Source organism: Eptatretus burgeri, chromosome 18 (genome assembly GCF_056783735.1).
Source record: "Eptatretus burgeri isolate ZD-2024b chromosome 18, Ebu_testis_v1, whole genome shotgun sequence".
Taxonomy (NCBI): Eukaryota; Metazoa; Chordata; class Myxini; order Myxiniformes; family Myxinidae; genus Eptatretus; species Eptatretus burgeri.
In genome coordinates, this window is record NC_140978.1 from 21,803,139 (window position 1) to 21,827,763 (window position 24,625).

The 24,625-nt window shown below is 43.4% G+C and overlaps 1 protein-coding gene across 1 annotated transcript in view; it reads left to right on the forward strand.

Annotated features, from left to right (window-relative positions):
- The first annotated feature begins 11,738 nt into the window (after positions 1 to 11,738).
- LOC147008715 (mitochondrial-processing peptidase subunit beta-like) overlaps positions 11,739 to 24,625 on the forward strand; it is a 42,683-nt gene continuing 29,796 nt past the window's right edge. The window contains exons 1-2 of the mRNA XM_085863921.1: positions 11,739 to 11,835; positions 18,774 to 18,920. Coding sequence (XP_085720047.1) covers positions 11,782 to 11,835; positions 18,774 to 18,920 — 201 coding nt within the window. The 5' untranslated portion in view covers positions 11,739 to 11,781. The remainder of the gene's footprint in view (positions 11,836 to 18,773; positions 18,921 to 24,625) is intronic.

The window sequence follows — 24,625 nt, forward strand, 5'->3', positions numbered from 1 at the left end:
TCTACTTCATTAGTTAAGCCTCTTTTGTGTCTATATGTGTTGCAACTAGCTATGTAACGTGTGAGAAAATCACTTTGCCGATTAATATATAAGCGAACATTATTATGAGTTCTACTTGTCAGCCCTATCGACTATGGGAGTATCCCCATCTCAACCATACAAGTCAAAACAAATGGTGCACTTTAGCATATATCAAGGAAGGCTATCACAGTTGTCATAAGATGGTGGTCATTCAGGAGTCCTTCTCGGGATCCTTTGTGCTGTTGGCTCATTTGCAGTGGGAGGCGTGGATACCGTTGCTCGTCCCTAGCAGTTTACAGCAGTCTGGGTTGTCAGCAGGACTAGGAAGGGCCCAGACCACTTCAGCTGTAGAGTGTTCTTTCTTTTATGAGTCTTTATATAGACAGAGTCACCAGGTTTGAAGCTGTGGCAATCAGCGGTAGCTAGCTCTGGTAATGCTTCCTTCGCCTGCACATAGAAGCCCCTCACAGCACGGTTTAAGGTCAGCATTGTCTCATCCATCTGATGCACGTCCATCTCTCTTACAGTTAATGGAGCTGAGTGTGGCAACCTCATTGGTCTTCCCATTATGATCTCATGTGGGGATAAGCCCATTTTTTATTACAGGTCGACCTCATTGTCATTAAAGCTATTGGTAGTGCATCAGGCCACCTTAGCCCAGTCTGTTCACAAATTTTTGCTACTTTATTCTTTAGAAACCCATTCCGCCTCTCCACCGCCCCTACTGACTGTGGGTGATAAAGAAAATGGAAATACTGCTTGATTTGCAAGGCCCGACACAATTCTTTCACCACTTCAGCCATAAAATGAGTTTCCTGATCACTAGAAAGTTTACAGGGTATCCCAAATCTACAGGCAAATTCTTTCATTAGTAGTTTTACAACAGTCGTAGCATCTGCTTTCCTTCAGGGATACGCTTCTACCCATTTGGAAAACACGTCTACCACTACTAAAATATATTCATACCCGTAGCATTTTGGCATTTGCACAAAATCAAATTGGATATGTAGGAAAGGACCTATGGGGGGAGGTCCTGTTCGCAGGCTTCCTTTGTCATCGAGCATATCAACAAATCGCATATGTACTGAACTAGTACTGATTTTCTCGGAAAAGCTATGTCATCTAAGTCGTCCTTCAATGCTCGCGAGAACAAGGTGGGGCTTTCTGTGTATCCCTAAAGAAGTACAGTCCAAGTGAACTGTCTACCAAGAAACATGAATGCAAAAAGGAACTGAGACTCGGGGTCTATTGGAATGCTGAAGAACGCTGAACATAAATCAACAACCGAATAGAAAGTGGTATTACTTGGAATGCTGGACAGAACCAGAACAGGATTTGGAACTACGGTGTACGCAGGTATGACACAGTTGTTGACAGCACTCAAGTACTGTACAAAGCACCATGTGGACTTTCCTGGCTTATGCAACAGTTATATCGGTGTGTTACATTGGCTGACAGTGTGAATGATCGTTCCTTTTTCTAATAATGCTTTGACTATGGGTCGCCATTGATATTATGGTTTACGAGGCAACATTTTGGACGTATCTATCCTGATCTTTACTGGCTGCATGCTCTTAATTCATCCCATGTCATGAGGGTGTGTCATCCACAAACAAGCCGGGACCCGATCAAAAAGTTTGGTGATGTTTCTACCCCTGGGGTCTTTGGAAGGTTATCCACCTCAAATTTAGATGTCCCTGCTTCCCCATTCCTTTTCCAACAAAACCCGTCAGTTCCCATTCGCAAGAGTTCCGCTCTCTGGATAGATCCCACCATAGTCACCCCCGATACCATTTTCAAATCAGTTATCATAGGTCCTATGTCCTTCGCCTGGTAACCCCGAACCACCACTAAGGTTACATGTGGTGGAACGTTAAATGATTGGTTCCATAACTTAAATTGTTCCTGTGTCAAACATACTTCCATGCCAATTCCTTGTCACCCAACCCACATTGCTATTGACAGTATATCAAAACTTTAGTGTAATTTGGAAGATATTTATTTTGCATAATTGCTGTCCTTGCCCTTTGCATCATAATACGCTGTCCAGTGTAACTGATTCTTCCCCATATCCAAGTCTATGTGGTGTTGACTTACTCAGTCACGCACCTCCAGCACCTTTCACTCCAAGCCAATCACACACACACACACACACACACCTGTAAACGGTTAGAGACGTCACCATCTGTCAGGGCCCACCAGTATACAAGACTCCCTGGATGTACTTTCCTATAACAAAGTCAGGACACTTACATGTGATTCATGTGGCATGTCTAGATAAACTCCATCTGGTGTACATTTCATTGTACAGTTCAGTTTGCATTACAAATCTCTTCCTAACAGGCTGGATGGTGTGTCTGCTGCCAGCAAAAATGCATGCTGTGCAAACAAGAGTCAAATTTCTACATGTAATTGTTTAGACAGTGGAATTGCAGTAACAACACCTAATACTCCAAAAACATCTACCTGGTTTCGTGAAAGTGGGGCACTTGGAAGGTCACTCTGTCTAATTGCTGATTGCGTCGCCCCGGTGTCTACAAGGAAAGGAATTTGTCCCTCAACTGTCAAAGTAAGTTTTGGTTTGTCATGTGGTTCTGAAGTTAACAATGGTAATGCTGATGATGCTTCGCCCAGGCCCCCCTATTGGTGTTGTGAAAATGGATTGGGTGGAGGCGGAAATGAATCAGGTGCTGGTGCCATCCACTGCTCCAGTGGATGTGGGTTGAAGTTCCGGCCCTAACTCTGTGGTCGCAGGCTCGCAGCGGCCGTCTTTCCAAAGGTGTGTCCTTCGGAAAGCCATCTAGTTGTCTATTTGGGCCATAAGCCGGTCTATTTGGGCTATTTGGGCAATCCCGACACCAATGGCCAACTTGGCCGCACGTTCGGCATGTATCTCTGTTCATACCTCTTGGTCCGACATAGCCGGACCCACATTAGAATTCTATCTATGTAGGTCCGGTCCCACATTATAATTCACATATATATCTCTCTCTCTCTCTCTCTCTCTCTCTCTCTCTCTCTCTCTCTCTCTCTCTCTCTCTCTCTCTCTCTCTCTCTCTGTCTCTCTCTCTCTCTGTCTCTCTCTCTGTCTCTCTCTCTCTCCCCTTCTTGCAACATACTTAGTTGCAAGTGCATCAGCTTTGCTGATGACTCGGTACTTCACTGTTCAATCAGTGCATTACAATGGGATATGTATATAAATATATACATGTATATACATATATATACATATATACATGTATATATATATATATATATATATATATATATATATATATATATATATATATATATATATATATATATATATATATATATATATATATATATTGTTACGGATCGAAGAACCGTATCCATACAAACATGCAGTTGTCCCGAAGTTAGTTATGCCATTAGTATATTTGCAGATAGATCCCTCCCTTGTGTGTAGTGGGGAAGCAAAAGGGGTGCATTGCGATGGGCTTTTAGTTCGGATCATAAATCATTTCTCCTCTTTTATTGTATGTCCCCCGTTGTTGGAGCTGCAGTACCTTAGTCTTGCTTGCTACTCTCGTTTGGGCTGGACAAGAGCTTCACCGCCTACTCGCCTAACCAACGACTCGTTTTTGGAGGAAAAATCTTGCAGTAGTTCCTTCTTGGCGGGTCCTCACACACGTGGAGTGGGCGGGCTTTTTCGCCTGGCCGAAACCCCACCAGAAAGGGTGGACCACATGAAGGCCCTGTCCAATTGGGACGGACGACGACGTCAGCTTTGCCAAGGCCCCTCCCCGCACAGGGGGATCCATAAAGTACGAAGCGATCCTCAGAGGAGGGTTGAGTGCTTGGAGTTCGTGAAGTTCGTAGTTGGATTTGAGGGTTCGTTTTGTGGGGGTGGTTGACTTGGTGGAAGGGTCTTGAGAAAGAAATAAGGAAGGTCGTTGGTTCTTTGGTGGTCGGAGAGTTCTGTGGGTTCGTTGGCGTTGTTGCAAGTGTCTACCGACGTCTCGCCTCGGCGGCCCACGCTCTCCACTCAAGCTCCTTCACTTCACAGACATGAACTCCACACATACAGTTGTGGCTGACCAACTCAACCTGTCAGGTTCCGCACCACGGAGCATCCCTTCCCCCGAAACTCTTAGGTACCGAGAACTGCGACCTCAACTCCCTCCCTTCAGAACTGCAAAAGGTCCCCTTTCCTTTTAATTGGGTTTATTTTGTCTGAGTGTGTGCCTGTGTGTGTGGCGCCTGTCTTTTAAGTAAATTGTATAAGATTTTTGATTATTGTAATTGTGCTTGTATTAATCTCGTGTAAGTCTGCACTCTGTCCGCTTTTATAAGTTGCTGTAAAAATTGTCACACGACATCTCTCTTCTCTCCCCTGCGTAACACACCCAATAAACCTTTTTATGTGCCACATGACTTTCCTCGCCTTAGTGCAAATAAATGTTGGTAGGAATGTTCCCAGTTCGTTTTTGTCTTTTCCTTCATTGGTCCAGCATGTTTCGGATCTAAGTTTGGCCGGGTATTTATCCCCGATAATATAATCTGTTCATTCTAGCCGGTACGTCCTTGGCAGCTCCGCTGGGCTGGATCCAATCCGGAGTTGGTAGTTGGTACTCTACTGTAGTTGGTACTCTACTGTAGTTGGTAGAGTGATCCGGTTCGGGCAAGGTGTACCGAGGGTGTGGTTCCCCGGTAGTCGAAACCACGTGGTTAATTAGGTAAACTGATTACACATTGCAGGAAGACCCTACGCTACGCGGTTGAGGTATTGGCGTCCAGGGTCGGTTTAGTGACCCGCTGCGTCACGGAATTATCCTTGAGCGACGGCCTACAATTCCGGGAGTCTGGTGGGAGATGACATAACTTCACCCACCTAGTGGTCATTCTTACCACCAGACCCCGGCCCGCAACAGTATACATATCTGTATATATATATATATATATATATATATATATATATATATATATATATATATATATATATATATATATATATATATATATACATATACATACATATGTTGAGATCCGGTGAGGTCCGCACTGATTGAAGTCAAGTTCTCTCCACACTGATCTTAGGTAGAGAAGAGTTTCATTCACATCAGAACATATGCATATGGAGGGAGGGGAGGAACACACACAGTAGTTCGTCTCGCCCAGCTTCTGTAAGCTCAGTTCAGCTCTGCCTTATATACAATTTTACTCTGATCCTTGTGTGACCGACCACCTGGTAACATGATTCATCCTGTTCCCATCATCAACTTCTATTAGGAGACTAATGCCCAGGATTATTCTTTCCCCCTTGGCTCTGCAGCTGCCTTTTATTGATTGACAGCAAGGCCTGTTCCTGTCATTATCCTGCCAAAGTAAGGCGAGGGCAAAGCAAGGTCACTTCACTTTAAGTGCTAAGGGACTCAGCCTTTGTTCTGTTCCTTGGACCGTTAAAGGCCAGCTGTTAACTCTCTCTGGCAGTACAGATTGATGACAAGGTTTGGCTTTCCCTTGGACCGGCAAAGCAAGGATATTTAGCAAGAATGGGTGATTGTTGCTTGGGAAATATACAGTCTCCATATATATATATATATATATATATATATATATATATATATATATATATATATATATATATATATATATATATATATATATATATATATATATATATATATATATATATATATCTTCTTCGTCTTCTTCTTTTGGCTGCTCCCTTCAGGGGTCGCCACAGCGGAGCATCTGTTATGATCCGCATAATGATTTGGCACAGGTTTTTTGCCGGATGCTCTTCCTGACGCAACCTTGGTTGCCTCTGACGACACAAGGATATGGTACACCTATTCTAACCAGAGCGTACACCGGGCCCAGTACACTGGTACTCACTTCGCCGACCTTGGAAGGATGACAAGCTGAGTCAACCTCCTGGTGTGTATTAATTCAAGTGGCCAACGGGGCTTGAACTCAGGACCTTTTGGATCCCAAGCCGCTACCCTAACCACTATGCCAACACCAGTCATATATATATATATATATATATATATATATATATATATATATATATATATATATATATATATATATATATATATATATATATATATATATATATATATATATATCAACATGTCTTGCACGGTCTTAGTTTCCCAACCCACACAAATATGCTTGACCTCGGTTTGTAGTTTTGCAGTCAATCCATTGACAAAAGCATGGGACAAGGGCATTCCCTCCAGATCATCCAGCAAACCTGAATGCTGTCTGAACACATATCGTAACTGGTCGAAATAGTCTGAAAGGTTTTCATCCGCGTTTTGTCGTCATGCATGAATCTTTCCCCAATCTACCTTGACCGGGCCTACTGTCGCCATTGCCTTGATAAGCTTGTCAATCCTTCTTTTGAGCTCATTCTTGTCTCAAGGCTCCTTTTCTGGCCAATTAGCTACTTGTTTCAGGTGTAGCAACAACCCCTCAGGCACAATCAGTTGTAATAAAATGTTCATGTCCACATAGGTTGGGTTATGGCATTCCAAAACAGGTTGCAGTTCACGTTGAAACTTCTGTGGGTCTTCATGCATTTTCAGCATATTGCTCGCTATTGCTCTTAATTCTGCATCCCATGGCCTATAAATAGATTGCATGCCTTCCAGGCCAGGGTAATCTCGCGATTAATTCATACCTATAGGGCCCACATTTCCACCCTTTGTGGTGGCCCTGGCAGCCATTTTTGCCCTGGTCTCTGTCCCAGTCGTATCAACTTCGGGACCCTTCCCTTGCCGGTGGTCACCCGGTGTCAACGGAACACCATCTCTTCTTTCACTACCCTGTGCATCTGTGGCCTCTGGTACTCCACCGATTGCTCCCTCAGATCCCTCCATCTGAAAAGCCACTAGTTTGCGCCTTGAGATGTTGGTTCCATTTCTGGAGGGGTCGCTACAATATCTGGAACCTGAGGCTTGATTGGAGGCATGCTTGGTGTGCTTGCCACTTGACATGATTTGGAATACAGTGCAAAACATGGGGGAGGAGTAGGCCATCTTTCTAGCTCCTCTACGTCCTCACTGAATTCCACTGGAGTGGCTCACTGTTTTATTTTCCCTTTCCCATTAAGTCTTCACAGCATTTGAGTCGTCACCTCACTTATTTTCTGTTGTGCCTTGGCTAGGCTGTCTTTGAAGCTCATCAATCTTTTTTTCTCGGTTCTGTCTCTGCACTCTTGCATCCAGTCCATAAATGCACTCCAATTCACATATTTTTCAGTTCTCTTATCCTTACGCTTAGCTTCAAGCTGTCTCTTTAAGTTCTCCAAGCAGTCTCTGTCAAAAGTACCATTCCCTGGGAGGCCAAATTTACTGTCCCTTGTCCATCACACCATTTCTCCACATCACTTACAGTCAGGTCCAAATTTATCAAACATATACCTCGCACATGTCCCTCTACGTGGCAAAGTTTGGCTCTGATCGGTTTGCTCACTTCTACCCTACTTACCAATGTTATTTCCCATGATGTAACCTCTCAGCAGCAGACAAAAACAATGCAACAGTTTCACATCAAGCAAACCACCACCAAGCACAATGACCGAACAATAGATCACAATAGTTAACTCGACAAACATTCCTACCACTCATTCATTCTCTCCCTTGACGACTCGACCCTCTTAACGAGCAGGGACTTCAACACTCTCGCGGGGGGGGGGGTGACCCCCCCCTCTTAGGGCGCACTAGGGCCTTCAACCCTTTCTCTTAGAGGCCTTCAACCCCTTTTTCAAAGCAATCAAATGCCCAGGATCCTATCCTGTTCCCTTAGTGGATTCTGGCCGCTTCTTCAGAGGCCTCAAGCCCCTTAATCTTAGGCCTATCAGTAGAGGTTCTCCTTTTGTACTTCCCCTTTTGTTCAGGCACGTCACCCATTTTGAAAGGTGCAGCTTCTGACCCGAAGTGAGAGCAAACACCTCCCCCAGAGGATTTTCAACCAGGCTCCTCTTCCCTTTCAGTTTGTGGCCACATGGTGTTTGCTGTTACTCCTGGCCATCGCTGTGCCCCCAGGGATCAGTGCCTCCTGCATGGCTCGCCAAATTGTCATGGAAGTTGTCAATGTCCACCTGGGGTCAACACATCAAAGGAGAATCTTTATTCACGTACGTGGAAGGAACAACATGAATTGCATTCAATGAACTTCACTAACTCCATCTCAAAAGTAATCTCTCTTATACAGGAGCCAGGATGGGTGGTGGGATGAGTTGGGTGAAACACAGGATAGAAGAAAAACAATGCCACAGCCTGAACTTTCCCATAGATATTGAGTTAAAGAAAGCTGAGTGTGGCTTGTCCTCATAGAAGAGAAAGGGTTCCCAGAGAAACGGGATGCTAGGGGGACATATCGGGTGGTCAGGCAAGCGAGACTTGAAACTGACCTCAGCTCAACTAATCAGAATAAAGCACAAGCAACTCTCAAGGTTTCAGAAAGGAGTAACAAAGTTGAGTGCTTACAGCTGCCGAGAAAGTAACTTTGGCATGCTTCCCAGACAATCTCTGCCTTGATAGCATCAACAATTATTTGAGCAGGCCATCTGCACACACAGCCACTGAACATTACAGATTGAAAGAAGTAAAATGGATTTGTGTTGCATCAGGTAACAAATGACATGTTTAATCGATAAAATTAAGGTTGACTGGAGCTCATTCATCATCTCCAAGTCAAAGGGTTTAATTACTTTCACAGATCATGTTGAATCAACAGCAAGAACATGAATTACTTAGGACAGGAATATAAGAAGACATGGGTAATTACATTTCTTATGGATTCTCTTTTAGCCATTATATGAGATCTATTAATAGGAGTTATATCAAGATGAGTTCAATTAATATTCAGTGGATAATGAGATTAAATGAGATTACCGTTCTTATGAATGGCTATATTCAATCAGATTGATTACAAAATTACTAAAAGAGGAAATCCACCAAGTAGTCTTTCCAAATCAAAATCCCCTTCATTGGCCACACCATTTTCAATGTCACCATTCTACAACCCCACTCATTTGTTTTATGATTACAACCACCACATCCTCATGACCATACCCTGCATTTCCCTTGGGTCTGGTTCGCTCGGGACTTCTTAATTTTTTGGATACCTTGTCAAGGGTCGTATGGAATCTAACACACAACGCACAGCAAGGGGGGCATGAGACAAGAGGGGTGGGAGAGGGAAGGACAAAACAGTGAGGAACAGAGACATTAGGAGATCTGTGGAAGGGAGAGGGATGGGGTGGGGAACACGGTGTATACAAGATGGATACTACAGGGAATTTCAGGAAGGAAAGCAGGGAATTTGAAGGAAGTGGGTTTGGGGTGGATTAACGGGGGTATAAAAAATTGAGGATTTTCATGGGGGATGATAAGAGGTGGTGGTGAACAGTGGTTTTGAAGGCCTGAAGGGAAGAATTGGATTGAACAGAGTAAGGGAGTTTATTCCAAAGGAGGAAAAAAGAGGACTGTAAGAGTGAAAGTGAGCAGTGATTTGTGATTTTGGTAGTTTTACCAGAAGGGGGTTGTTGGCGGACCTTGAGTGCCCTGCAGAAATATGGTGAGGACAAAACTGCGAATGGCACTTGAACACATCTTGACAGGTGAGCTGTGTTCTGCCCCCTAGTCGGTGTATAAAAGGACAAACTACAATGATGAGAAATATAGCTGTACATTACACAGATTTGGGTTTATTGCTCTAGTGTCCCTTTAAGTTGCCAATCATGTTAGTCTTAGAGTTTTCAACATATTCATACTCTCAATCTTCAACAGATCATAATTTTAAAAAATAGGGGCAATATCCCTGGGCACTCACCTGGTAGCAGCCGGATAAGAAAACCAGGGGACCAATGGAAGTTGAGGATGACCCATAAAATATGTAATGGAAAAGAAAGTAAATACCTCTGGATTTTGATATTTTTATTCCGTGAACAAACTTTGGGACATCATGGGTGATGAAGGTTGTGGTGAAGTATCATCAAAATTGTGTGTGTAGTTTCGGAGAAGAAAGCAGATCCATATTTTGGGGGGAAACCCCTCCGTAAATCCCCTTCGACCCCAATTTCTTTAATATCATGAACAAACTTTGGTACATCACAGGTGATGGAGGTTGTAGTCACATTTCATCGAAATTGTGTGTGTAGTTTCAGAGAAGTTGCAAGTGTTTATGGACGGACAGACGGACAGATGGACAGACTGACGGGTGGATGATGCTCCATCCCTTAAGCTCCCCAGTACTACGTGACCAGGTGAGCTAACAAGAAAGACTTCGTACTGAGCACGATACTTGCGAAATCCCTAAAACAAATTTGACCATAAAAACAATTGGTGCTTTAATTCAGTGACCTGATATGCAAATATTCTTCAAATTTCAAGTCAATTTGGCCCATTTGGAACTTTTGACCTCAAAATCAATGGCTTCTTGCTTACGACCAGCTCTACAATTTTGCGGCAATCCGTGAAGATCGGTTTAAAATTTGGACCTGTAGGCGATTGATGACATACAGACAGACAGAATCACACACCAGACCAAGACACTTGCAAATCTTAAATGTTGCAAGTAAAAATAGGTCCACGGGTGCTGAATCTCACCGGGATCAAGAGCAACAGTCAATGACGTCATAAAATATCGAAATTTTGTTGATGTGCAGAATCTGGTGACGTGATTGGTTGAATGGAAGCCCTCTCGATGCCGATTGCAGTGGCACATATTTACAGGTCATGTTTTTGTCTGAGAGCGTGGCTGTGTTGCTGATGTAACGCCCCCTGAGGGTTTTGGCAGGATTTTTTTATTTCGAAGAAGGTGGAAAACCCAGTTCGATTCCCACAACTTTGAAAATTTGACCTTTGTGGCCTTTAAAGGTCAAAGGTCAAGGATTATGACCTTTGGTGCAAAACTTCCTCCGGAACATTCCAGGAACAATATAACGTCATATAGGCTATATGGCATTTCGTTCTCCTCGGATTATCCATACTTTGATGAAATCAGCGTAAAAACAAACTTGAAGGGGGCGCCACGGGCAAGGTGTTTGAGATAGAGCAAAATGGTTTCAAGACTTTAGCTGGGGAATGACCTCAAGATTATGCATAAAAAATATTGTCATCCTAGCTCTCAAAGTTTGGGCGGTCGTATGATTTTTATGTCAAAATTCGAAATTTTCTAAGTTCGTGACCTTGTGACCTTGACCTTGGGAAGAAAATGAAAAATCGGACAGTGACAAGTTTTATATAATTCATTTTGCTATTCAAATACCGAAGAATCCATTCCATTCAGTCAATTCCCTCGGAGAAGATAGATTTTTAATCCGACTACCCCCTAAAAATGGCTATTTTTTTGGGCGTGGCTCCGCCCACAATGGCCGTAGCCACGCCCTCATCCAGGAAAACACAACTCGACATCGATATCGGACACATAACCAAGTTTCATCAAGATCGGATCAAAGTCCGCGGAGTTATACTCTGGACAGACAGACATAACGAATATAGTGGTCACTCTGGCTGGCGCTCGTGAACCAATAACAACAATAGCAACGCCAATGACAGTGTTGTGTTGGGACTTTTTTATGCGGTGTATAAGCCTAGTTCCAGTCTCAACTCTTTTCATTTGTTTTCTCAAGAGGGGTTCGTTAACTTGCATACGTTCAAGTTTTAGCTCACACCAAATGTAAATCAAGCACGGAGCCACGTACAACCGCCATTATCAATAATTATTTATAAAATGTACGAAGCCCCTACGTCATTTCCGTTGTCGTTTTGCGGGAACATGGCGACTTTGGGACGTTTGGCCGTCATTGCGGCGGGAAGGTCGCTGCGAAGGGTAACGTACCGTCCTTGAGTGGAACGTTCGATTTGAATTTACCGAGCCGGCTATCTTTGTAAACGGTATTCGGAGTTTGGTGCGATTGTTCCCCGCCTGTGTGACGACATAATCGTGTCGGATTAATACGTGTTCGGCTTGTCCGCCTCCTTGCTCGATATCGATGTGTTTGTGTGTGTTTTCGCGATTGTGACACTTAATTTTTTTTATCCCTTGCATGACATCACAGGAATAGCTGTCAAGATTCCTCAACCGTCCCGACATTGTACTCACAACAACCACGGCTCGCTTTACACAGGAGCCGAGGCCCAGTGATTGAGCTCGTTTGTCTGTGACAGGCCGTCTGGAATCTGGGGAATCGAAAGTTCTCAGCATTGGAATCTCCAGCGATGAGACTGTGAAGCCACAACACGTGTTGCTCTTCTTCTTCTTTCTAATCATCCTCCTCCTCCTCCTCCTCCTCCTCCTCCTCCTCCTCCTCCTCCTCCTCCTCCTCCTCCTCCTCCTCCTCCTCCAACCCCCCCGTGCCTCCTCCACCTTTGCTCCTTCTCTCTCAGCCGTCCGACCCTCCCCAGCCTGTCTGAGACACCTGCGTTCTTCCAGGTTTAAACCTCTTCCAGGTTTAAACTGTCTTCCAGGACACCTCTTGGTTAAACTCCAGAATTCCACAACTGTCGGGGACACCTCTTCATGGTGGTTGTACCCCCAACGTGAGTCGGAAGACAAATTTTCCCCAATTCTACCCTGCTACCTGGATTCGTCAGGGTAATGTGGTCAGGGTCAGGGTAATGTGGTCAGGGTAGTGTGGTCAGGGTCAGGGTAGTGTGGTCAGGGTCAGGGTAGTGTGGTCAGGGTCAGGGTAGTGTGGTCAGGGTCAGGGTAGTGTGGTCAGGGTCAGGGTAGTGTGGTCACGGTCAGGGTAGTGTGGTCAGGGTCAGGGTAGTGCGGTCATGGTCAGGGTCAGGGTAGTGTGGTCACGGTCAGGGTAGTGTGGTCACGGTCAAGGTAGTGTGGTCACGGTCAGGGTAGTGTGGTCACTGTCAGGGTCAGGGTAGTGTGGTCAGGGTCAGGGTAGTGCGGTCACAGTCAGGGTCAGGGTAGTGCGGTCAGGGTCAGGGTAGTGCGGTCAGGGTAGTGCGGTCAGGGTCAGGGTAGTGTGGTCACGGTCAGGGTAATGTGGTCAGGGTCACGGTCAGGGTAGTGTGGTCACAGTCACGGTCATGGTCAGGGTAGTGTTGTCACGGTCAGAGTCAGGGTCAGGGTGCCAGTCAGGCCCCATGGACTAGCTCTTTCCCTCTTGTCTCTGTCTTCATGACGGTGGGGGTACACCATCCTGGATGTGGGGGATCTCTGGTTCGCTCCTGGGAGATTGATCAGCTGTCTCCGTGCTGCAGGCTTTTTCGAGAGAACTGTCTGGGGCTATACTACAACAACAACCACCACTACTACCACACACATTTCAAGCCGACTGCACACATGAACTCCTGTACCTATCTGTTTTATCTCCTTTGTGGAATGGTCTTCTTCCTGAGCCGGTTCAATCCTACTTTTCATTCCAGGGCTTCAAGCAGGCAGTGCAACAGAATTTCACGTCGTGCACCATCCTTACCTGTGGTTTCATTGGTTCGCGGGTGCCAGCAGTGACCACTTTTTTTGTTGTGTCTGTGTGTCTGTCTGTCTGTTTGTGACTCTCTCCAGAGCATAGCTCCGTGACGTTTGATGCGATCTTGATGAAACTTGGACACAAGCTAGATATCATGGACTAGTTGTGTCTTTTTGTATGATGGGCGTCCCACGCCCCTTGTGGGCGGAACCACGCCCACTTGAACTTTTTTTTTCCCTCACAATTTCATTTCCTAGAAGCTGATAAAAATAAATGATAAAAAATCAGATTTGATTTTGTCAATTTTGACGGAAGAGATGGGTTTTTACGGTCGGGCTTCCTCAAAAGCTTCCACTAACTCAATTGTACCTATCGTGACATTGTTCAATAATGCCCACGAACCATCGTCGCCTCCCGGCTAGTTTTATTTTTTATATTCTTTTAACCCCTTAACCCTACCTAATCTAGCCCAATCCTCTTACTTGCAGGTCCCATCCTCTCTTTTCCTCTTCTTTCATTCTTTTGCTTATTATCCCCGTGCATTTTGAAAAAAATGGGGATATTGTATTTGCTCCTGTTTGTCCGTCTCTCCGTCACACTATCTCCTCTTAAATGGTTGTGCAGAAGTTCATCAAACTTGGTCGTTGTAATCACCACATGACAGGAAGGTTTTATTATTATTATTATTATTTTTTTAATGTCCTGTTTTATTTCTGCTTGTATGGTTTGCATTTAAACTAACGAGGTTCAAATTGGAGAATTATCCCGTGCACAGAAGCGAAAAGTGGGGTTAAGCATTTGGTGTACTTCTGTCTCTGTCCACAAATGTCAGTTTTTGATCGAGGAACAACTTTGTTTCAATTAAATGTTATATTTTGAGCACGAATCGGAAAACGAACTTGCAATTTAACAATATTTTGGTTCTGAATTCGTCCCGATCACCCATGCGCAGAGAGGAGTGAGAATTGTTTTTGTCTGTTTGCCTGTCTGGCAGTCAAAACAAACTTGAAAATCATTCCAAACAAGAAACCTACTGTTTCTAAGGACGTCATAAAGGACATAACAGGCACAAACAACTAATGTAATGTGTTCGATAAGGTGGTGTAATAGCAACTGAGTAAACGGCGGTAAACTTCCGACAGTCACCAGAGGCATAGTAGAGTTCCCACAATAGGATCCTGTGACCGTTTTTCCTGGACCAAGGTTTGAAGGTTGATTTTAGTCAATTTGAGGGTGCTGAAATGAGCTGGGGTGAACCTCGTGAAAATGTGGGCAAACTGTCAGATGCGAAAATTCAAAATGGCTGCCATGCGACTTCCAGTATATCAAAAATTGCATATCTTTGGTTCTACATGTCCAATATTTATGATTTTTGGGTCAAAATATATGTTTTGAAGGTCAAGGATGGCATATATTACCATTCCAGATTGTTATATTTAAGGGTTAAGTCACAAAATATGAAATATAACTTTTCGGGGGCCAAATCCAAGATTGTCGTCGAGTAACATCTGGAAAATAGTAAAAAATCAATTTTCTTCTCGTATTATTGGCAGTGAATCTTTTCATGCAAGTAAATGTTTGTTTATATGTGGGAGTGCACAACAAATTGAGACAAGAAGAGAAGGATGCAATCATTGTCTTTATTTTCAGAACATGATGTGTACATAATATCAATTTCTCAACTTTTACACTGTTCAGGTAGGTTATACCATTATTTTGTATGTCCCTCCTGTACTTTATCTAGAACAGTAATATGATGAAAGAATATCAACATTCCTTCATTTTGTCTGAAGAGCAACTGTTTCAATGGAAAAATGAAATAAAAACGTGAATTATCTGAATTCCCGGCAATTGACGCTTTCCCGGTAAGTATTCTTGTAATTTGCATTGACCAAAGTTTGATGTACTGTCCAAACTGTCTTTTATCAAAGACAGTCATTATAAATTAATATTAACATCTCTTATTTTGACTGTGGCAATGTTTTTTTTACAGTTGTAAATTAAATGAAATGAAATCTCCATTGAAACACGTACATGTAATCCTTCAGTCACGATCTGAGTCGCTGGCTCCAGAGTCACAAACTTCATCATTACTTTCAGTCTCACCATCTTGCAACAATGTCTGTTCTTGTTCAACCAAGTCATGTAAACTTCTTGGGAGTGCATCATGGGTATACCTCACTGACACACATCTACCGTCTTTCATTGTCCATCCATGGTTGGTGGGATTTGGGGGTGCATCCGGCTTGTCATAGTCGAGTTGAATGTAAACTTGGTAGTTAACTCGCGTCACATGCAGATTGTGAGAATCTGGATCTGGTGGGATGCGGGACGTGGACTTGTTTTTCATCTGACCCCACTTCCATGCTCTGGCTTCACCTAACGTTTTACTTATTGTGTCATTATAGATGTGTCTAATAGTGAATGTAGCCATTTGCTGAAGCACCTCTTGTGTCACTGGAAGTGTTTTGCCAACATCTTTCAAAAGATTGCGTGCCTCCTGAGTTCCTGTTCCTTTTTCAGAAACTGTGTTTTTCCCATGTCCATGCGATGCCAGATTGTTTTTGTAAATGATGCCTATGTTGTGGAAAATTCCATCAAAGACAGTGAGCATGAGTGTCGTAAATCCACGACAGCATATCGAGATGGGTTCAGAAATGTGTACATGAAAACATCAGATAGGTTTCCCGCCACAAAGAACTTCGAGGTGCTGTTCAGCAATCAGGGAAACAAACAAAGGCTGCTAAAATTTCTAAAGGATGAGTTCACCAAGCTTGTAAAGAATCATAGAGAAATTGACTTTGTGTACTCCATCAGGCAAAATTGTTGGAACATCTCCTCCGGAGAAAGGATGGAAGAATTTGAATGTCATCACATTGAGGCGGACACAATGCTGTTCTTCATCTATTCGCAAATCCGAAAAGCAGGAAAAATGGAGACAGTCGTGATTGATGCCGAGGACACAGATGTAGTGATTCTTTCTGCATATGTTGCACATCAACTGGAGGGCACCCTTGCTATCAAACGGAAAGACAAAATCATCAGCTGCAGAGACCTTTGCTCTGATGATGTAGCTGAAATATTAATCCCATTACACATCCATAGTGGATCTGATACAACGTCTGGCATCGCATGGACATGGGAAAAACACAGTTTCTGAAAAAGGAACAGGAACTCAGGAGGCACGCAATCTTTTGAAAGATGTTGGCAAAACACTTCCAGTGACACAAGAGGTGCTTCAGCAAATGGCCACATTCACTATTAGACACATCTATAATGACACAATCAGTAAAACTTTAGGTGAAGCCAGAGCATGGAAGTGGGGTCAGATGAAAAACAAGTCCACGTCCCGCATCCCACCAGATCCAGATTCTCACAATCTGCATGTGATGCGAGTTAACTACCAAGTTTACATTCATCTCGACTATGACAAGCCGGATGCACCCCCAAATCCCACCAACCATGGATGGACAATGAAAGACGGTAGATGTGTGTCAGTGAGGTATACCCATGATGCACTCCCAAGAAGTTTACATGACTTGGTTGAACAAGAACAGACATTGTTGCACGATGATGAGGCTGAAAGTAATGATGAAGTTTGTGACTCTGGAGCCAGCGACTCAGATAGTGACTGAAGGATTACATGTACGTGTTTCAATGGAGATTTCATTTAATTTAATTTACAACTGTAAAAACATTGCCACAGTCAAAATATCAAGAGATGTTAATATTATTTTATTATGACTGTCTTAGATAAAAGACAGTTTGGACAGTACATCAAACTTTGGTCAATGCAAATTGCAAGAATACTTACCGGGAAAGCGTCAATTGCCGGGAATTCAGATAATTCATGTTTTATTTCATTTTTCCATTGAAACACTGTTGCTCTTCAGACAAAATGAAGGAATGTTGATATTCTTTCATCATATTACTGTTCTAGATAAAGTACAGGAGGGACATACAAAAGAATGGTATAACCTACCTGAACAGTGTAAAAGTTGAGAAATTGATGTTATGTACACATCATGTTCTGAAAATAAAGACATTGATTGCGTCCTTCTCTTCTTGTCTCGATTTGTTGTGCACTCCCACATATAAACAAACATTTACTTGCATGAAAAGATTCACTGCCAATAATATTATGAGAAGAAAATTGATTTTTTTTTCTATTTTCCAGATGTTACTCGACGACATTCTTGGATTTGGCCCCCGAAAAGTTATATTTCATATTTTGTGACTTAACCCTGAAATATAACAATCTGGAATGGTAATATATGACATCCTTGACCTTCAAAACATATATTTTGACAAAATCATAAAAATCTGACATGTAGAACCAAAGATATGCAATTTTGATATACTGGAAGTAGCATGGCGGCCATTTTGATTTTTCGCATCTGGCTGAGTTAGCCCACATTTTCACGAGGTTCACCCCAGCTCATTTTAATCAGCACCCTCAAATTGACTAAAATCAACCTTCAAACCTTGGTCCCGGAAAAACGGTCACGGGACCCTATTGTGGGAACTCGACGAGCATTATGTTTTTGGGTTGTCTGTGTCCATCCGTGATAGGCTTTCGTTACCGTGATAACCTCAGAACGGCTGAAAGGATCCATGTCAAACTTGGTACAAGTATTATAATGATGAATACACAAACTGATTAGATTATGTTGTCAATATGTTAAAGTTCAGAGGTCCTGTTCAGTACAAAATTCTGTTACTCTGCTTACTTGTGAAGCAGTGATTAGATATTGACCAAACTTGGTATTAGTATATATATATATATTATGATGCAAAGATGAACTGATTAGATTTCAGCATCAAGAGGTCAAAGGTCAGAGGTTGTGTCAGGTAAAATTGTGATATGTGAGAACAGCTGAAGGGATTTAAATCAAACTTGGTACAAGAATGTATAATGATGTAATGATGTGGGCGGAGGCATATCGGTCAACGGCGTGACTTCGAAGAGTGCCGTTCTCGTCTATAATAATTTTACATTCTTTATTTTATTTAAATTTAATGACATACTTGAACACTGTAGGACACAAATCACCTTCTTAACGCTTACAAAAACCTCCAGTTTTGCAGTACTTGGAAATGTTTTAAAAAGGTGGTGTATGAGACACTGTGTCAATGGTGCTAAACTGCTGGAATTTTTGATGCAACCTTTAAAATCTTTATTGTATTTCAATTCAATTGTATCATTGACACTGCACATTCCGTGAACTCTCTCTCGTTTTAAATTTATCATCTTCTCGTGCTCCTCTGAAGGATATTTGTCTTGTGCCTAATCCTGAGTTTCTTGTTTTTCTTTTCTTATTCCATCTCATTGCAGGGATTGGGACAGAGCTTGCAACGCTGGCAGAGCTTGGCAGCACCCTCTCTAGGTCAAGCTCTGGTTAATGTGCCTGAAACGAAAGTCACCAAGTTGGCGAATGGCCTGCGTGTTGCCTCTGAAGACTCCGGTTTACCAACGTGCACTGTGAGAAATTTCATTTAATGGGAAGCAAGCACTGAAGTCTCCTGTTTTAACCCTGTTGAATCCTGTTTTTGAAGCTTATCATGCTTGCCTATTGCTCTAGGAATGGGAAGGGGAGCTGTGCTCCAGAATGTGGATAAGGCGTTTATCCATTTATGTGGCATCGCTTGTCTCTCAAAGTGTAGCTATCTCGGATATGAATCTGGGAACCTCCCTATTTCAGGAAAAAATAACTTGCTATCACCCAACAATGGCTGGTGTTGGATTTACTGTGCCTGTCTTATGATACTAAATATTTAGTTTTTACAATATTTAGGATCTTTCCCTGCCATCCCTCTTCCCAACTTCGTTTTTCAGGAATGGATTGGATTTTCATCTCTTCTTTCAGAAATGAATAGCACTATACCACTTGAATCATTGGGATCTCGTTGCGCCATGGGTGAAACTCCCTCCGTATTTTACGCCAATCCGTATTTTTGTAACTACCCATGCAGAGGTTTAAGCCTGGTGTTGGCTCAGTGGTTAGGGTGGCGGCTTGGGATCCAAGGGTCCTGAGTTCAAGCCTCGTTGCCCGCTGAATTACTTTACCAGGGGGCTGACTGCCATCGTTTCGAGGTCGGCAAAATGAGTACCAGCTTTTTGGTTTGATCGAGTCATTCGAGTATCCTGCGTCGGAGTGGCGACCCGTCCAAGATTGTGCCCAATAGCCAAGGAAACTGCTTCGGCAGCACCGACACTCTGTACACAGTATGGTTCCAATGGATGGATATGGGGGTTTTCGTATGTTCATCATTAGAAGGGGATGCCACAATTATCAGGAATTGAGGTGCTATTCTGATATACTGATTCATTTATTAACTCGTTTCATCCGGATGGGGTGCAATGCAAACGCAATAATGCGTCATGACCACGATTATGTGAATTGCTCCCATGGTAGTTTTTATTAGGTCATCTCTATCATCTCAGTAGAGATGACCTAATAATAGCAGTCTCGAAGTCCGTACGTATGTCCGTCAGTCCACAATCAAACCGAGTGGAGACAAATAACCAATAGTGGAATGGATAGAGGTCGATGAGACATGCACAACGATATAACTTTCAAGGTCGTCCAAGCTCGAGGTCAACGTCACGAGGCTGACAAAGTTGAGAAAATCGTCGATTTCAAATCGTATCTCCTCCCTCATTTAAGGCGCTGTCACACCTTTACGATTTAGCCAGCAATGGCAACGTATAAGAATGTATGTAAAACGTTGGCGTACGCTGAAATTTTGATGTTTTTTTTTTTAAGTTTTGGTCGTATTCATAACGTGTTGGTCGTATGCATAACATATTAGTAATGGGCACAGAACGTTTCGTTGTCTTATAGATAACTTGTACCAACGAATGCTTAGCCTGTTGTCGGCGTTCACAACCTATGCCCAACGATAGTTTAACTTAGGCATAGCGCGCTGCACATATCGCCAACGAACTCGTGGCGTAGCCTGTTAAAAACCTGCCGCACGCCTATTTAAATCATAACTGCCTGAAAATTGAAAGTGTCAACCACGCAGTCACACCATGATGATTTAGCCAGCGTATGCTGACCTATGAAAAATTTGCCGAACCAAGCTGGCACACGTCGAATACGTTTTGGGTAAGTTGTGTATACGTTAAGAGCACGCTGAAAAACGATGAAGTATGCTGTCTTATTTCGTGGTACATCTCGTGCGTCGTGAAATTTCAAGCATGCTGAAAATTTTACGACGTACTTGCCGTATGGCTCACATGTTCCGCTATGCTGGGAATAAGTTGTTGGCACGATATGCGATCGTTGACACACGTCGACACAAGTTCCTTGTAAGTTACTCACAAGTCGAAACACGTCGAGGTAATGTTTAGCATACCCGAAACTTGTTTTCTCCGTCAAGGCACATTTTCTTTTTTTTCTCCTTGGCTCCGTGAAGGCACGTGACGAAATATCTGAAGTTGTTGTTGTTGTTTTTTTGTTGTTGTTGTTGTTTTTTTTTTTTTTTTTAGTCGATCACGAATTTTAAAATATATTCGGACATTTGCTTTTAAGTTTCGACGTTGATGTGACAATATCCTCAAACAGAAAATATTCACAGAGGAGGAACTAAGAATAAGACATGAGCAAACTGAAGAGGCTATCGGAAGTTATTGTTGTTTTTTTTATTTTTTTATTTTTATTTTTTTCCAAACGCTGACAATCCGCCATTATACGGTAGCTGTAAATTAGAAACACGTTCAGTAAGTTCTGTGGTCGTCCGGAAGACGTCAATCAAATACGTCAATCGACGTGTGTCAACGATCGTGTAATGTGCCTACAATACGTTACTCATAGGTTATAAATAAATTTCGGGTACGCTAATCATTACCTCGACTTGTTTCGACATGTGAGTAACTTACAAGTAACGTGTCGACGTGTGTCAACGATCGCATAACGTGCCTACAACTTATGGCCAGTGTAGCGGAACGTGTGAGTCATAGGCTGGCATACTTCGTAAAATTTCAAGCATGCTAAAATTTGAGGACAACCGCAAAGTACAACGATGAAAGCCAGCGTACTACGACGTATACAAAACTTGCCCATCACGTATTCGACGTGTCAGCGTTTTAGACAAATTTTTCAGAAGTCGGCATACGCTGGCTAAATCGTCAAGGTGTGATAGCGCCTTTATCAAGAGAGATCAAATGTTATTAGTGATTCAGATACTATGGACGATTATCTAGAACAACACAAGCCATTTTTTTGAAACTTGCTCTCGTTCCGATTTTATAGCCCTTCAAACTTCGCTCTGATTCCCCGTATGGGCCATTCATAAAGTACATACAAAAATAAAAGTATTAATTTAAGAACCGGAACTCTCCGGGACAAATATTACATTTGAAGCTTTTGTCAGATTTAACTAAAACAATGGAACACAAGTTTATATGCACACTTACTTTCATTTATGACATTAACATTGTCTTGAATGTCAATTTGTCGTTTTATTTTCATCAATGACGTGCTGTGATATTAAAAGAAAAAGGTAAATTACACCGCTAGGGACTGCATCGTCATGACTTACAAACATCGGTTTCTAAGGAACTGCTGGCTTTGCAAGCGATTAGCGATGTGGGTGGTCACTAGCCTGCATACAGAAGGGGGTGGGTGGTTTTGAAACCCAGAAGTAGAGTGTACGTACTTTATGAACTGCCCCTATTCCAGTCTGGCACAGAGTTACTTTCGACCTCTGGCAGAGATGACCGGCACTCCCGCTCGGGGGTATTTTTATGAGCTATTTTGTCAAAGTTAGTCAGGTTCCATGTGTGTACGTCAATGTTGCGTATCCGCCTTTCCACACCGGCAGATTCATCTGTATTGGTTATCACGTTGGAATGGCATTTATATTCGTTTCCATCACGAGTGTTTGTTAATGTTTTATTTTGTTATATTAATGGTGTAGTATTAACTTACTAGCTGAATCCCCGTCACAGACGGATTCCGTTCCTTCAACCACCCTCACCAGCTCACCCATACCCGAGGGACATGGACTGGACAGGGCGTGCTTGCCCCCACATACTCATCCCCCGCCCCTGCCCCATCCCCCCCCCCACCTTCAATTTGCTTACCCCCGCCCAAAAATTAAATTACCCCGTCCCCGCCCCAGCCTATTCACTCCCCCCGTCTCTTGATTCCCCGCCCCACTTGCCCCTGCCCCCTGTCCACCCCCTCACACTCGACCCCGCCTAATTCACCCCAGCCCCTGCCCACTCATCCCCTGCCCCATTCCCCCCCCCGCTTTCAATTTGCTTACCCCCGCTCAAAGATTTGCTTACCTTGCCCCCCGCCTCTTCATCCCCCGCCCCGCCTCTTCATCCCCCGCTCTCGCCTCTTCACTCCTCGCCCCCGTCTCAACGAAAAGTGTTTATTCTGCTTCAGAGTTGAAAGTTGACTATTGCCACTATGTGTGATGCACTCTTACAGGTACGAAGTTTCTTTCAGTCCAGGTCACAGTACCGAGAAAAACGTGACACGACCGCGAGGAGGAGCACAAAATTGGTCCTTCAGTATTAATATATAGAAGATACAATGTTTCTTGTGACATTTTTTGTGTCAAATTCACCTTCTGAGGGAGTCAACATGTGCAGAAGAGGGTTTTACATTGCAGACGCTATTTTCGAGGAGTGGAATTACACCTCTCGGCGGTAACGGTCTGTCGACGACAGACGTGATGACGTCCGCGAATGACCGATCTCATGAAGTCCTGACGCCTCTCAGCGGTGACGTCACACGTTGCCATGTAAACGAATGTAAAACGAAAAGTGTTTATTCTGCTTCAGAGTTGAAAGTTCACTATTGCCACTATGTGCGATGCACTCTTACAGGTACGAAGTTTCTTTCAGTCCAGATCACAGTACCGAGAAAAACGTGACACGACCGCCAGGAGGAGCACAAAATTGGTCCTTCAGTATTAATATATAGATGATTGGAATGATGATGTTTGGAATGAAAATATATTGAGATGAAGTTTAAAGAAGACAGAGGAAATTGTAAAAGGGGGGTTTGGAAAAGGAAAAGGTGGTGTCTACCTGATCGGAATGGAAGGCTGTGATGTTCATTCATCCCTCGGTGATTTATAATAGCTGGAGAAGATTGTTTGAATTATCACCGAGGCAGGACTTGCGATTTATCCTTCCGTAGAATTCTTCTTCAGTGTTCTCACAAAACGTTGAGGAGAACTTGCGTGCCGTTGTGATCTGTAGCGGCATCAATTTCATGTTATAAGATGTAAATATTATGTTTGTGTGGTGGATGGATGGGTTTCAAAGGCAAGATAGGGTTGTATAGAGTAGCTTGGTCCGTGGACATGTAGGAGATTATCTCAATGTAAATTAAGTTGGGAAACTGTGAGCTTAAGTGTTACGTGTCACCATACGGGGGTGGTGGTGCTGTGTTAAATTTGGGAGGGTTTCAGGATAATTTCTCCCAATGTGTGATTACCCCCTGCACCCTTTTCTGATGTTTTTGCATTTCAAGACGAGATAAAATGGGATCGCGTCCTTAAAACAACTGAGCTGCACGTCCAAGCAGGCAAGAAACCCCGCCTCCAGGGATGACAGCGAGCAAGCCACGCCCCCTGGAGTGTATGATTGATGGGCATGACGTCAGAATGGAGGAGAGTTGGGTGAGGAGAAGAGTCTCGCCTTTCTTGTGTCGCAAAACACAAGAAGGCAGTGGGGACAAGAGGTTTGGAGCAGGACAGTCGTGAGAGAGGCAGGCGATGACGATTGAATGAGAAGGGCATTAAGGCTGGCTTTCCCTCGGCATGGTGAAGAAGACTGCACGATTCTTGTGTTCTTGCTGAGGTGAATTGGCTCATGTGGTGGAGCCCGACGCTGGCCATTGACTGTTGGCTCGGTCGTGAGAGACCAGCCTTGAAGCCTTGTGTTGTACCATCGGAGAAAGGTGGCGCCATTCTGCAGAGCAGCTGTGTCTGCAAGTGCGATCGGTAAAGAAGCTGCACAGCGGTTTCTGAGCCCTGGTGTTTAGTATCACCACCCGAATTGCCTTATATACGTTATGCCTTCCAGAGAGTGGCTGGGCACCATCTTAGGCGCATTTCCCCGGGCATTGATGAGGTGGTTTGGCGACCTTCCAGCTTGAGAAACTCGTCTCTGGGCACACAGCTAAGTGCCAGGATTAAGCAGGGATTTTTCTATTTTTC